Source organism: Maylandia zebra, linkage group LG19 (assembly GCF_041146795.1).
Source record: "Maylandia zebra isolate NMK-2024a linkage group LG19, Mzebra_GT3a, whole genome shotgun sequence".
NCBI lineage: Eukaryota > Metazoa > Chordata > Actinopteri > Cichliformes > Cichlidae > Maylandia > Maylandia zebra.
Genome location: NC_135185.1, coordinates 19,607,067 through 19,622,387, shown reverse-complemented (window position 1 = coordinate 19,622,387; position 15,321 = coordinate 19,607,067). Strand labels below are relative to the sequence as shown.

The following is a 15,321-nucleotide window of genomic DNA, read 5'->3' as shown; positions in this document are numbered from 1 at the left end:
AGATCACTCCTGACAGCCTTTACAAAACAAGCCATACTTATTCTTCTTTTTCCAATTGTATTCTGATTAACTTCAACATTTAACATGCTAACTGAGGCTCATAGAGTCTAAGATTGACTTCTAAAATTGTTTGTAAATGGCCTTATCACCCAGCCCAAGATGGGGAGTAACAGTTGTTGATGTCTTTTTGCTTCTTTTTTTTTGCATTAACACATTACTGAATTCTCCAGACCAGCAAAGTGACAAAACATCTGCTTTTATTGAGGCGCTCACACTTACTGACAGCCTGTTAATCTATACAAAATACAAATATAAACAAAACCCATAATAACATATGTGTGTCTTAAAGATACATATGTGACTTCTTTTTAAACTTGTATATCTTTTATTTTTCTTGAAATGAATTAGGAATCGTTTTGGGGCATTTAAAATGATTCATTTGACTGTTGTCTTTAAGGTAAGTAATCATTTAAAAATGTTTCAGGCAGTTTATGTTAAAATATCAGAACCTGTTGTTGTGAACTGGCACAAATGAATGAAATCAGATTCATTTGTTTGTTGAAAGTTTTATAGTTACTTAGTTCTTTTTTTTTTACTTCATTGTGGGATCATTTGTGGGTAATTATGCCTTCAATAATTCCCATTGCAAAATACAAAGACATACCGGAAATGATATTGAAGCGCACTGTAGCCTGTCTTACATTCCCAAGTCTGTTGGTAAATGTACACACTGTTGTATCTACACTTGTGCTATGAGCACAGATGATTATTTTACTAGTTGTATAAACTAGTATGTTGCCGCCTGCAAGAATTGAATATTCATGTCATGTATTTTCAGAACAATTTTGCATAATAAATATTTTAATTGAAATTAAATGAGACCAAATAAATTACTTACTCTGAGTTTCTAATTGGCCTTTGAGACCTCCATCCCATGTGACATTATAAGGTTCAGTACTATTGCTTATCTCACATTTGGCTTTTGCTTGGAGAATATCATTTTTGGTTTTACAGCGTGGAAATGATGGCTCCGTGAAGACGTCAATGTCCGGTAATAGTGCTACATCCAGTTGAGCACTGGCTTTGTGTAACATGTTGACTGTACAGCCTGATGTGGTGCAATTACCCGTTTGGTGATAGATACATGAGAACTGTCCTAAGAAGCAAACACAAGTGGGGTTAAAGCCAGCAGATTTAGATTCTTTTCATTCTGTTTGTTTCTGGTCCATAGAGGGGTGGTTGGGGGGGGGGGGGGGGGGGGGGCTTTCACATGTGTGTTAAAAGTGCATTTCTTCTGTTTTGCCATCATTGTATCATCTTTAATTATTAACAGTACCAATAATAATATAATGGAACATTCATACATACCATTCCAGAGTTCTGTGACGTTACTGAGGTTGACTATACTGTTAGTTCGTGATGATGTATAAACTGTTGAAACTGTTCCAGTAGTTATGTCATATTGCCCTTTGCTATTTATTATACTCCATTGTGGGTAAATTTTCAGGTCCTCTTTGGTTGTGCATCTGATCACTTGGTTGGTGGCACCATAAGGCACAGGCATTGGTGGCATCTTTAAGTTGACAAGACCTGTGGAGGAAAAAATAATAATAATGAAATTTCAGTCCCTGAAACTTAAAAACCTATCCAGTGCTGTGAACACCGCAGATTGAAGGTACTGTTTTGGAGCAACAGAATAAATCTTAAAATTATTATAAACTAAAACTAGATGCATAAAGATCTGTGACTTTCATTTTATCTTCATCAGAGTAATGATTGCATCCATAACAAATCTGATTTCACTTTGGGTTTTTTTTTTTTTTTTGGTGGACAGAAAATGATGATCATGGAGAACTAAGAAGAGAACAGAATTTACAGAATTTTTAAACTCACATGTTGGAAAGAATTTCTTGCATACAGTACAATGCACCCCTCTGCAGCAAGATTACATTACCTGAAGTCTCCATAATAAGTGAGGCGGACAGACTTTGGCCAATCTTTACTGAATTACTTATCAGAGCTTGTGAATCGATGCTGGAGGCGATGATTATTTTAAAGTCTGCAATGACGCTACCAATCCTTCAAACAAACAAAAAAAAGAGTGATTTTACATTTTTATTAGATAAATGTAAAAACATAATATTTTATTTGTAATTGCACGAATATACCTGAATCTTGTAATGTTTAAAAAGTCAAATCCCCACAGAGTGCTGTACACTGTTTTCATCTAAGAGGTAACAAAGGATGGAAATAAAGTGAATAACAGTAATTTCTATTTTCAAGGTTAAAAATTATGCTGTATACACTTAAATGCATTTTGAGAAAAACATTATTACCTTTGTCAACAACCCATCACTGCATTTTGCATATTTAGGGTTTGTTATATCTTCCAAACAATCTGTATATGTAGACCCCTGCAGTCTAAGAGACCCTGTGATGGTAACTGTGAGCAAGAAAATGTCATTTTGGGGGATGCTTTTAACCTTGATGCTCACAAATAACCAGATGTGCAAAAACAGTTAAATTGACTTAATACCTGTGGTGTTTAGGACACATTTTGCATCTGCACTTTTATCCAAAGTGCATGTTGCATTGCCACAACATTTTGGATTAGACTGACAGAAAGTATCGCTCCATCTGTGGTCTGGTTTGCATTCACATTCTTTGCTGCCGGTACCATTTGTGCACACTTATGAGGACAAGAGTTATTCAGGGTTAGAGCTAGAGGTTATATAAGTATTTTCTTCATAAATCACAGCATGATGTGGAAGATTGGAAATTAGTTTACCTGTTGTCATTACAGGTGCTACAACAAATGTATTGTTACACGTAAAATTCTTCAGTATGCTCGTGATATTTGCAATTGCACTTTTGTCTATTATCAGTTTGGCATAAAGCATTTGTGTTGAATTATCAGCCTGTGAAAGAAAAGTGATTCCATTTTTTTCTTCTTTTTTTTTTTAAATTTCATGATACAGTTGAACTTTAAGATCAAAATGTGTAATTGTGTGTAATCAACAAACCTGACAGAAGTTTATGCCCAAGATGTAAAGAAATAAAAAGGTCCACATCCTGTTTTGGGAAAAATAAATGATATTTTTTAAAAAGCATTTGGAGTACACAGCATGCTATAATTAAAATGTTCCGCTTCAAAACAAATGAAGGTGATGCATGAAAAAGATTTTCTGTCGCTTTATCTTTCCCGTTTTGCACACACGAGAGAGGAAAAAAAACACATTTGAATATGATGCAGTACAAAGAAATCCGCTTATCTCGAAAGAACAGTTAAACTGTGCAGGTGTATCTGATAAAGTGTGTGTCTAGCTTGTATTACAGCACTAGCTCTGTAAACAAGTAAGTTCCCAAAAAATTGGATGATGTGTAAAAAGGCGGTGCAATGATTGGTAATCATTTGACTAAATATAGTTCAAGTACAACATAAACACCTTTTTTGGAGAGAAAAATATATCCGCAGCAAGCTACAAAATACTCTAAGAATGAAAAAGAAATGTAGATTCTATGTTGTATGATAGACATTAAATAGTAAAAACAAATCCACACACAAGAGACAAAGCGGCCATTACTGTTGAGCCTGGAATTACAAACCGTTCCATCCATCCTGCCAGGCTATCACACAGAGGAACTATTCATGCCCACATTCACACCTCCCTCCAGTTTAGAGTATGTTAACCTAACTTGGCTGTCTTTTGAATGTAGGGTGTGGCGAACCCTGTGGCAACTCACGGCATCACGGGGAACTCACGCAAACTCCAGGCAGAAAGCTCCAACAGGCTGGTGACTTAAAACCCAGGACCTTCATGCTTTTAATTAACAGAGCTAACCACTCCATCACTGTGCAATCCAATTTAAAAAGAGATGTGATATAATACTATGTATGGAAATCACTGCTTGGGCTCAAGAACACTTCTGAAAGACTCATTACAGCAAGACCATGTCAGACCATATTTTATGTGGTCGTGTACAGTATGGCTCCTAAACTGGCCTGTCCAATGTCCAAATCTTTCACACACTGCAAACATGTGGACCACAAAAGCAAAAAAGGTGATGCGGCACAGCCTTCTTTAACCCTCTCAGGCTCAAATTAAGTTTTAGTTGCTAATGGACAACCAAGTCCTGCAGTGGTACTTCTGAGTAAAAAAAAAAAATGTATGTGGGGTAATCAGGTTGTTAGTTTTTAACCGTTGCAAATCGGCAACGCCTGCCTGGAGAGGGTTAAAAATATTTTTTAAAAAGGTTTTAGATTTTTTTATGTTTTAGGTTATATCATTTATACTCAAGCAAACCAAGCGATTCAGAATCTGAAAACTTTATTAATCCCAGAGGAAGTTTTGCAGTCTCAGTTTCTCCAAGATAGTAAGGACATGATCGAAAACTGCCAATATTAATAGTGTAAAAATGCTCTAATATAAATATCCTGATATATTACACAAAAAAAATTACATTTAAAGCTGACACTGAGGCGCTTATCAGACCGACAGCCAGAAATCATACCCACAAATCAGCATCAAACTTCAAATACATTTACAAACAATTCCGGCGGAGCTCACGGGCGCGTCACTGCAACCCCCCCTGGCTTCTGCTCCGCGGCTGCTGAGTGAGCCCTCATCTGGGACTCTCCTCAGCTCTTTCTGGGACAGTGGCGCGGCTGCCCATCTGTTGGTCTTCCTTGGTCTCTTGTGTTCTGGGGGCCTCTGGATGTCTGGAGTTTTGATCTCCTCCATACCTGCTTCATGCCCTGGAGGACGGGGCTGTGGCCCCCCCACACCCTCTAGCAGATCATTACATGAAGGAACCTTTTTAAAAAAAACAAGCGCGTCCATGCTCACAGGTGTACACACGGGTGATCACACCCACAAACTACACCCTTTTTGGCTCCTACCTCAAAGCACACTGTGTTCTGTTGATCTTATGTGCTGCACAATAATGTTTAACATTTAGTATTTACTGTCATATTCCCATATATCATTGTGATGTTGTTTATTCTATTACTCTTGTTCTCTTCTGCTTGTTTTCTTTTTTCTTTCTCAACAGGTGATCCAGGTGATCGATAGATGCATTTTCTTTTTCTTTTTCTGCCCATTCTGTTGGTTTTTGTTTTTTTGCCCTTTTCCCCCGTCCCTCTTCTCAGCTGTTTCTCTTTCTTTCTCCCCTTCTTTCCCCCAGTCAAGTCTGTCCCGTATTCAGCAAGTGAAAATAAAATAAACAATAAAAGGTGACACAAATGGACCATTATGGCAAGGCTGGGATGGTCAATTTGGTAAAGTAAATCTGTTGGGCATCTTTCTTTGCCTTTAGACAATAATTCTGATGGCAAAAGAGCCAAACGGGACAGGCAAAAGAAAAGAAAAAAAACAACAACAAAAAAACAATCCCAAGTTTCAAAACACTATTTTCAATTCGTTTTAAATGATACTTTACACACATATCCAAACATTTTTGTGAAAGCGTCACTAACCTGCTGTACAAGATGGTAGACGGACCCATCGGTGCTCAGAAATGATGAACTATCAACTGATGGAGCTCTCCCTACAGCAACTTACAAGGTCGGCAGAAGACTAAAACCTGGTGTCTAGTAATAGGAGTATATGATGAGTTACTGTAAGAGGTTACTGCAGATACACATGCAAATTAAAAAGACTTATGAAGGACTAATTTGACTTTCAAAAATAGAATGAATGATGTTGGTGTCCATAGTATTAGCATATATTTTCACTTCGAAATTATGCGCACAGAAAAACATGCAATGGCATGCTCACTTTAAAGTCTGTTCAAGTTTTCATCTTTGCTTTGTGCTGTTTGCTTAGCGTTCTGATAGAATGCTCTTATCTATGCATAAAATGTATAATTTACATGAATCGAATGTCTTTGATATACTGTTTGTTGATAAGGGATTGATAACGTTGACATTTTCATATATGAAATAATTTTTTATGATTTAATATATGAAAACCACTTTATTTTTTTACATCTGTCACGTTTGCCTTCAGTTGGGATTGGCATGCAATCCCTCGATAACCTGTATTATATTTATTCAACATCCAACTTGCTGCTTCACACTAGTGTAGGCGTGTGTTAATGTGATGTTTGTTTACATGCTTTTGACTGTATGTAGGAAATTCTTTTGGATTTCTTGGAGTATTTGGAGTATCCCCCACATTGGACAATCGGACCATCTCTCCCTGTTCCTCACACCTCGGTATCCACCACTCATCCAACGTGTGAAACCTGCTGTGAGGACAATTAAAGTGTGGCCAGAGGGGACAGACGCAGTGCTCCAGGACAGATTTAAAAACACAGACTGGAATATGTTCACCCACACAGACCTGGACCAGTACGCCTCATCTGTACTGGATTACATCTCCAAAACCACAGACAGTGTCACCACCCAGAAACGGATCACCATGTACCCCAACCAGAAGCCTTGGATGAACCGGGATGTTCGTCTCCTCCTGAAGGCCCGCAACACTGCCTTTAGGTCAGGAGCTCTACAGAGGGTTGTGCGGTCAGCTGAGCGCACCATCCGCTCCGAGCTCCCTGACCTGCACTCAATCTACAGCAGGCGGTGCTGGACCAAGGCCAGGAAGATCGTGAAGGACCTCAGCCATCCCAACAACAGACTGTTCTCTCTGTTGAGGTCAGGAAAGCGATTCCGCTCCCTGAAGACCAACACAGAGAGACTGAGGAGGAGCTTCTTCCCGCAGGCGATACGGTCTCTCAATCACACCACCACACAGTACTGACCCACACATATGGTTCTTACACACACACTGGACTTTCTGGACATTGTTTTTGCACAACACTGGTCACTATATTCTTCATTTCCAGTTAATACTTGTACAGCTGCTGTTATTGTGTATATATTTATTTATATTTAGATTTCTTCATACATTCTTATATAGTTCTATATTGTGTATTGTGTATTTTGTTGTACAGTTATTTTATTTTCAACTTTAATTTATATATTTTATCTTATTCCTTCCCAGTTAAATTTACCCTTCATTCTAATTTGTGTTGTACAGTTATTTCATTTTTAACCTTAATTTATATTTTATTCCTTCCTAGTTAAATTTACCCTTTTTAATTTTTCATATTTATTTCCTATCTTATTCATAGCCTTTCCTTTTTTGTTTTCTTTAGGTCACGAGCAGTTGTCCAAGCATTTCACTACATATCGTACTGTGTATGACTGTGTATGTGACAAATAAAATTTGAATTTGAATTTGAATTTATTTGAATTTGAATTTGGAGATGCACACGCCTACAGTACAGCCAGGGCTAATCTAAAGAAGGGCATCAAAAAAGCCAAACACCATTACAAAAAGAAGGTAGAAGAACACTTCTCCAACTCCAACCCCCGACGCATGTGGCAAGGACTCCAGACCATTACAGACTACAGGACCACCAAACCCTCCCCCGCATCCTCTGATGTCTCCTTCCTCAACGAGCTCAACAACTTTTATGCTCGTTTTGAGCGAGGGAACCCCACAACCACAACCAAAGCAGACATGACGCCAGACCACCAACCTATGACTCTCTCCCCCACCGATGTAGGAGCGGTGCTGAGCAGGATCAATGTCCACAAGGCTGCAGGCCCTGATGGCATCCCCGGGCGTGTTCTCAGAGCGTGTTCTGGGGAGCTTGCAGGAGTGCTCACAGACATATTCAATCTGTCCTTGGCCCACGCTGTGGTACCGGCCTGCTTCAAATCCACCTCCATCGTCCCGATACCCAAAAACTCCAACCCATCTTGCCTCAATGATTACCGCCCGGTAGCACTCACCCCCATCATCACTAAGTGCTTAGAGCGACTGGTCCTAGCACACTTCAAATCCTGTCTCCCCCCCACCCTGGACCCCCACCAATTCGCATACCGCCGGAACAGGAGCACAGAGGATGCAGTCTCCATCGCAATGCACTCTGTCCTCTCACACCTGGACAACAACAACACCTACGCCAGAATGCTGTTTATAGACTTCAGTTCAGCATTCAATACAATCCACCCCTCACAACTCATCAGGAAACTGACAGACCTGGGCATCAGTTCCCTCATCTGCAAATGGTTACTGGACTTCCTGACCAACCGCCCCCAACATGTCCGGCTGGATAACCGCTGCTCATCTACCATCACAATGAACACCGGTGTACCACAAGGCTGTGTGATGAGCCCTTTCCTCTACTCCCTCTTCACCCACGACTGCAGACCTGCTGATGGTTCCAACACCATCATTAAGTTTGCAGATGACACCACGGTGATTGGCCTCATCAGTGACAACGATGAGGCCGCCTACAGGGAGGAGGTGGATCGTCTGGCTGAGTGGTGCGACAGAAACAACCTGCTGCTTAACACCGAGAAGACCAAGGAGCTCATCGTGGACTACAGGAGGAATGCTGACCCACATCCACCCATCCACATTAAGGGGACGGCTGTGGAGCGTGTGAGCAGCTTCAAGTTCCTGGGAGTCCACATCTCCGAGGATCTCACCTGGACGACATTATAACATACCATAATAGACCCATTTCTGTAATATACTCACATATCTATATTATTGCTAATATATATTGTAATATATCTATATCACTAAAGCACTTCTGGATGGATGCAAACTGCATTTCGTTGCCCTGTACCTGTGCATGTGCAATGACAATAAAGTTGAATTCTATTCTATTCTATTTCATCGTGGACTGGGAGAATATACAAATGATAAACGGTGAATTACAAGAGTTTGTCTGAAAATTTAGCAGGAGATAAAATGTGGCCTATGGTTAGCCACACGTAGAAACTAGCCAATTTAATGTTTCACGGGGATGTACTTTTGATGTTACTTTAGTGGCAAATCAGCACACTACCAAGCATCTATATTTATTTTTACATTATTTACATTATTATATAACCTTTTTGTTGAGGACCCAGAGCTCTGTAATGCAGGGCTCCTAGTTTTTGGGTCCAATTTGCACAATCATTAGAGGCCTGAGCTTAAAACAAGGAACTTATTCACTCCAAGCATACAAATCTTCAGTCAAATTATATGTATCAGGAACTGACTGTTCATACGCTGGTAGGAATATGTGAATTGTACCCACATTACAGGAAATGTATTTGGAGAGTCAGGTATCTAACTCTTATTTTATTTTATTTTTTAAATAAAAACTTTACGCATCTCTAATTACTGAACTCCTCACCCTGTATCTAAGGGAGGTGCTGAACTCCTCCACTTGGGGCAGCAATTTGGTCCTGACCCACAGTAAGCACTCTACCATTTTCCAGCTAAGACCTCAAATTTGATTCTCATTCTCACTCACATTCGTGTTGATTCTCATTCCCTCCACTTCACACTCAGATGCAAACCACTACAGTGAGAGCCAGAGGCCACCACCCGATAAAGCCGACAGAACCACATCATCTGAAAAAAGCACAGATGAAATTCTGCACATAAAATTTATAAACAGAATCAAAGGGCAGCCCTGGTGGATGAAAACCACATTGTTCCTCCTGTATCTGAGGTTTGACTAAAGGGTCAACTCTCCTTTCCAGCACCCTGGCATAGACCTTCCTGGGGAGGCTATGGAGTGTGATCTCCCTGTAGTTGAAGCACAACCTCCAGTTGCACTTCTTAAAGATTGGACCCCGGTCTGCCAATCCAGAGGGACCGCCCCGCATAGCTGGACTGGCATACCGGGCATTTGCCCGGTGGCAAGGCTGGACTGGGACAAAAAATCGGCCCGGGCATTTTGACTAGAGACCGGCCCACCAGGATAAAGATTGAAAATGTGACGTCATTCAGGGGTAAAACCGCAAAGGATTCTGGGAACTTGTGGCAAGAGGTACTAGCGCACGCAGGCTTTCAATTGAACTCAGTTACACAGCGATAAAAAGAAACCCAAAAAATGGCAAGAAGCTGTTGTATTATTAACTGCAATAGCCGGCCGCATGACAGCCACGGGAAGCCAACGGGTAAAGAGATCGTTTTTTTTTTTTTATCGGATTAAGTCGTTGAAGAGAAATTTTTTAAGCCATGTTTCCGAAGTAAGAGCCGACGGATGGTCTGGATATACCAAATATAACGTCTCAGAACACTCCAGCTCACAGGTTAGTCTGCTCCAAGCATTCCCACAAAGGTCAGAGTTTTGTAGTAGTTAATACGTCATTTTTCTTAACATAATTGGTGATATAGGTTACAAGCAAGTCTGGCGCCGAACAGAAATTGTTGCGCTATGCTCCTTTGTTTATTGTGTTTATTGTGCATAAATAGTGAATTGTCCTGACACAATATTGCGTTTCGCTTCTGTTATTATGGTACATTGACAAAAACATATACTTTTATTCACAGGATAAAACAGTTGTTTTGTATCACTAATTGTCCAGTACGATTACAGCATACAATATTATTGTCACTGCTACATTTCTGTAATGCTACCAGAAATTATTTCCACTACTAATTAATTACCATTGAGCTCAAAGGTTATTTTAATAAACGGTTAACGAATGTGTATCTATGACGACGATTTGTGAGACTGGTAAACTTACCTTTGTTCGTACGATGGTCTTTCGTTCTACACGGTGCGTTTCAAGGTCCTGTACCCATCCGTCGGTAAACTGTACCTGGGCTTGTTGCAGTGACCTGAAGTTACTAAACTTCATGAGTGTATGCACTCACTCCAAGAACCGTATAATTATAAATATGAGCGTGGTGAAAGTTGGGCAGCACGCTAACGTCTTTTGTCCACTCTGTGTACTCGTAAGGGTCTAACCCTTTCACTCCTTTGATTTTTTCCTCGTATCTTTTCTTTGTCTTTTCGTCGAATCTGTCTTTGTACGGACCGGCATTGTTCTCCTTTTGTTTTTGTACATTCCTTTTTGTGCGTCAAAGAAAAAACAAGAAGGCATTGGAACCGGAGAATGAACGTTTTGCGGTGCTGCAAATGCTTGCATTTGATGCGGTACTTGGATTGTTTTGCCACGAGTTCCCGGCATGCAATGCGCGAAAATCACGTGATTGCTAAACAAGGCAGCCACCAGCTTCCTCCCAGCTTCTATTTATAGAGTTGCTAATTATTTGGCATTATTGCAGCAAACCAGCCTATGAAATGGATGAAACATCGTGACTGGGTTCCAGCGCTACACAAGGGACCTGCTGCAAACATACCACCATGCCAATCAGATTACTTCTTCCATGTGAGGGTGAAGAGGGGACCCTTCTGGATAAGATGGTGAAGGTTTGCTGCGTTTTGGTGAACAGTGTGATAATAAAACCAGGGAAGAATGAAACCTGCTCCTGTTAAATATTCTTAAGTCTTGTGCTGTTAAAATTGCTGTATTTTTTCAAAAGATACAGTAAATAATGTTAGTAGTGGGTGATGTCATGTAAACACTCATGATTTTGTGTAAACATTTTGTCATTTGTAAACTATAAATGACATGGATTCTACATTGTAACTGATGTGATGTTCTATAAGGTGGTTTCAATAAAAAAAAAAAAGAGGCAAAAATTAGTTTGTTTCTTTATTCAACTTTTGAACAGTGGTACTCAGTCAGTATATATTCAGTAAATGCAAATTATTTACATGACAGTGCACTACAGGCATAAATCTAGACCCCTAGATAAAACATTATGGGTCATTCCCACAACCCACAGCTTTACTGTGTTCCAGCAAAGTATCCAATAGCAGTGACAACTCCTCCAAAGTAGCAGGTGGGATTTTTCTGTTTTGAGGACAGCTCCTTTTACCTGTCACTACAGATGGTCTGTTTAGGTTTTGATCAAGAGCCTTTTTTTGGGCAGCTGAAGAGGAGAAGTCTATCTTATGGCCAACCTCTGGCTGTATCTTGGTCATATTACCCAGCAAAACCCAGTATGCAGGTTCATCTGTAACAGTCCTTGTGCCACGTATCAACACTGTTGCTTCTACATTAAACAGAAGAGCAGCGACATGGCTGCAGGTCTCTGCGACTCCGGCCATACAGGTGCAGTGGGCGGCTTCAACCTTCCCTGTGATGCTCACAGTGACCCATGGCTGCAATGCTGGTTCATTCAGTCTTTGAGAGTGCAGGACCTGAAACACACACAGACAAAGTTCATTTAAAGACAAGAACTATGAGCCAAGGCCGACGTAAATGTTCAAATTCAAATTTTATTTGTCACGTACACAGTCATACACAGTACGATATGTAGTGAAATGCTTGGTGAAATGTGTTTTATCTACTTTATCATAAATGTAACAAAGTGTTTAGAAAGTTAGCACATACATGTAATTTTTCATTTCTTTATGTGTCCATCTATAGAACGCTGCATGTTATAGTGTAAATCTGCCTGCAGAAAATGAACCTAAAGTATGTACCGGTAATGCAAGGATGTCATCACTTTAGAGATGGAGAAAGCATAAAGTGACAATTATGAATCCCTTAATATGATAAGGAGATTCTGCAGGTCATTGATCAATATATAAAATTAAAATAAATTGTATTTTTAGTGACACAAGATACAAACATGGAAGCAAGATGTTTAATTAGGATTATTTATAATAAATATGAATAAATTAGTGCAATTTCTTTAACCATAAAGAATAACAATCCTTCAGGAGAATGTCACATCAATGCACTGAACTCGCTATGTTATCCACCTAACAGCCTCCACATGTTCTCACTGTAATTTCCCCTCATGAATGAATTTATGCTGCACTAATCTGAATGTTTGCAAGGAAATCAAACGCATTTCACTCGCAGTACTCGAGCTGACTTACCTTTGCTTGAATGACGACTTGTACGCGCTGATTCCACAGATAAGGTACGAAAATATGTGAGCCGTCTTTTGTGAGCCGCGGTCAAGCCAGCCGCCTCCTATCCGCCGCATAAATTTCCTTGCGCGTTTACACAAGTCTTTACGGTAGCGCCTTTTCGCTTTATATCCTGATTGAAAGCCTAGACTCGCGCACACATGCACGCGCGTGAACAGTCACACGCACGCGCGCACACAAATTACAATGGAACAGCCCAATACAGCCATCGTGACAGTCTGGTTGCATATTCAAAAATTCATTAAAAATCATTCTTAAAAGTTGATGCCAAGCTTTCAACACAATCCTCTTCTCGGACACCTACTTTACCTCTGGGCCAGTTTTTACCCAGATTTACTGTAATATTACTCAGAAATCACAGTAAACTCATATTCAGTGCAATACAGTCAATGCACTACAATTATGTTTATTTCAAAAATTCATTAAAAGTCATCCTGAGTAGTTGAGGTCCAACTTTCAACACATCCCTCCTCTGGGACACCTACTGTACCTGTGTGCCAGGTTTCAGCCAGATTTACTGTAGAATTCCTCAGAAATTAAAGTGTACTTGTATCCAATGCAGTCGGCCAATACAGTAGAATTATGTCAATTTTCGAAAATTCATTAAAAATCATCCTGAGTAGTTGATGTCCAACTTTCAACACATCCCCCCTCTGGGACACCTACTGTACCTGTGTGCCAGGTTTCAGCCAGATTTACTGTAGAATTCCTCAGAAATTAAAGTGTACTTGTATTCAATGCAATACAGTCAGTACAATAGAATTATGTCAATTTTCAAAAATTCATTAAAAATCATCCTGAGTAGTTGATGTCCAACTTTCAACAGATTCCTTCTCTGGGACACCTACTGTACCTGTGTGCCAGGTTTCATCCAGATTTACTGTAGAATTCCTCAGAAATTAAAGGAAACTTGTGTTCAATGCAATACAGCCAATACACTACAATTATGTCAATTTTCAAAAATTCATGAAAAATCATCCTGAGTAGTTGATGTCCAACTTTCAACAGATTCCTTCTCTAGGACACCTACTGTACCTGTGTGCCAAGTTTCATCCAGATTTACTGTAGAATTCCTCAGAAATTAAAGTGTACTTGTATCCAATGCAGTCGGCCAATACAGTAGAATTATGTCAATTTTCAAAAATTCATTAAAAATCATCCTGAGTAGTTGATGTGCAACTTTCAACACATCCCCCCTCTGGGACACCTACTGTACCTGTGTGCCAGGTTTCATCCAGATTTACTGTAGAATTCCTCAGAAATTAAAGGAAACTTGTGTTCAATGCAATACAGCCAATACACTACAATTATGGCAATTTTCAAAAATTCATTAAAAATCATCCTGAGTAGTTGATGTCCAACTTTCAACACATCCCCCCTCTGGGACACCTACTGTACCTGTGTGCCAGGTTTCATCCAGATTTACTGTAGAATTCCTCTGAAATTAATGGAAACATTTATTTAATCTAATACAGTCAGTACAATAGAATTATGTCAATTTTCGAAAATTCATTAAAAATCATCCTGAGTAGTTGATGTCCAACTTTCAACACATCCCCCCTCTGGGACACCTACTGTACCTGTGTACCAGGTTTCATCCAGATTTACTGTAGAATTCCTCAGAAATTAAAGGAAACTTGTGTTCAATGCAATACAGCCAATACACTACAATTATGTCAATTTTCAAAAATTCATGAAAAATCATCCTGAGTAGTTGATGTCCAACTTTCAACAGATTCCTTCTCTAGGACACCTACTGTACCTGTGTGCCAGGTTTCATCCAGATTTACTGTAGAATTCCTCAGAAATTAAAGGGTACTTGTATCCAATGCAGTCGGCCAATACAGTAGAATTATGTCAATTTTCAAAAATTCATGAAAAATCATCCTGAGTAGTTGATGTCCAACTTTCAACAGATTCCTTCTCTAGGACACCTACTGTACCTGTGTGCCAAGTTTCATCCAGATTTACTGTAGAATTCCTCAGAAATTAAAGGGTACTTGTATCCAATGCAGTCGGCCAATACAGTAGAATTATGTCAATTTTCAAAAATTCATTAAAAATCATCCTGAGTAGTTGATGTGCAACTTTCAACACATCCCCCCTCTGGGACACCTACTGTACCTGTGTGCCAGGTTTCATCCAGATTTACTGTAGAATTCCTCAGAAATTAAAGGAAACTTGTGTTCAATGCAATACAGCCAATACACTACAATTATGGCAATTTTCAAAAATTCATGAAAAATCATCCTGAGTAGTTGATGTGCAACTTTCAACACATCCCCCCTCTGGGACACCTACTGTACCTGTGTGCCAGGTTTCATCCAGATTTACTGTAGAATTCCTCAGAAATTAATGGAAACATTTATTCAATCTAATACAGTCAGTACAATAGAATTATGTCAATTTTCAAAAATTCATTAAAAATCATCCTGAGTAGTTGATGTCCAACTTTCAACACATCCCCCCTCTGGGACACCTACTGTACCTGTGTGCCAAGTTTCATCC

At 39.6% G+C, this 15,321-nt stretch overlaps 1 protein-coding gene and 1 long non-coding RNA gene across 2 annotated transcripts; both read right to left on the bottom strand.

The window, feature by feature from the left end:
- Positions 1-608: 608 nt before the first annotated feature.
- LOC143414145 (uncharacterized) lies at positions 609-2,604 on the bottom strand. Its single transcript, XM_076877877.1, has 7 exons — positions 2,537-2,604; positions 2,337-2,443; positions 2,169-2,227; positions 1,955-2,079; positions 1,369-1,590; positions 899-1,156; positions 609-802 (listed from the first exon to the last, which is right to left on the bottom strand). The coding sequence occupies exons 3-7, from the start codon at positions 2,225-2,227 to the stop codon at positions 609-611; spliced, it is 858 nt and encodes a 285-aa protein (XP_076733992.1). The 5' UTR covers positions 2,337-2,443; positions 2,537-2,604.
- Positions 2,605-2,630: 26 nt separating this feature from the next.
- On the bottom strand, positions 2,631-5,558 carry LOC143413898 (uncharacterized). The gene is made up of 4 exons (XR_013094455.1): positions 5,477-5,558; positions 3,024-3,072; positions 2,789-2,918; positions 2,631-2,689 (listed from the first exon to the last, which is right to left on the bottom strand). It is a non-coding gene; the product is annotated as an uncharacterized LOC143413898 (long non-coding RNA).
- Between the last annotated feature and the right edge of the window lie 9,763 nt (positions 5,559-15,321).

Excerpts from the sequence above, each read along its gene's own strand:
- LOC143414145 (XM_076877877.1), bottom strand. The coding sequence starts at position 2,227 with ATGAAAACAGTGTACAGCACTCTGTGGGGATTTGACTTTTTAAACATT. Across the intron at positions 1,591-1,954 it reads ACTTATTATGGAGACTTCAG|GTCTTGTCAACTTAAAGATG; the intron begins GTAATGTAATCT and ends TTTCCTCCACAG. Across the intron at positions 1,157-1,368 it reads CGTCACAGAACTCTGGAATG|GACAGTTCTCATGTATCTAT; the intron begins GTATGTATGAAT and ends TTTGCTTCTTAG.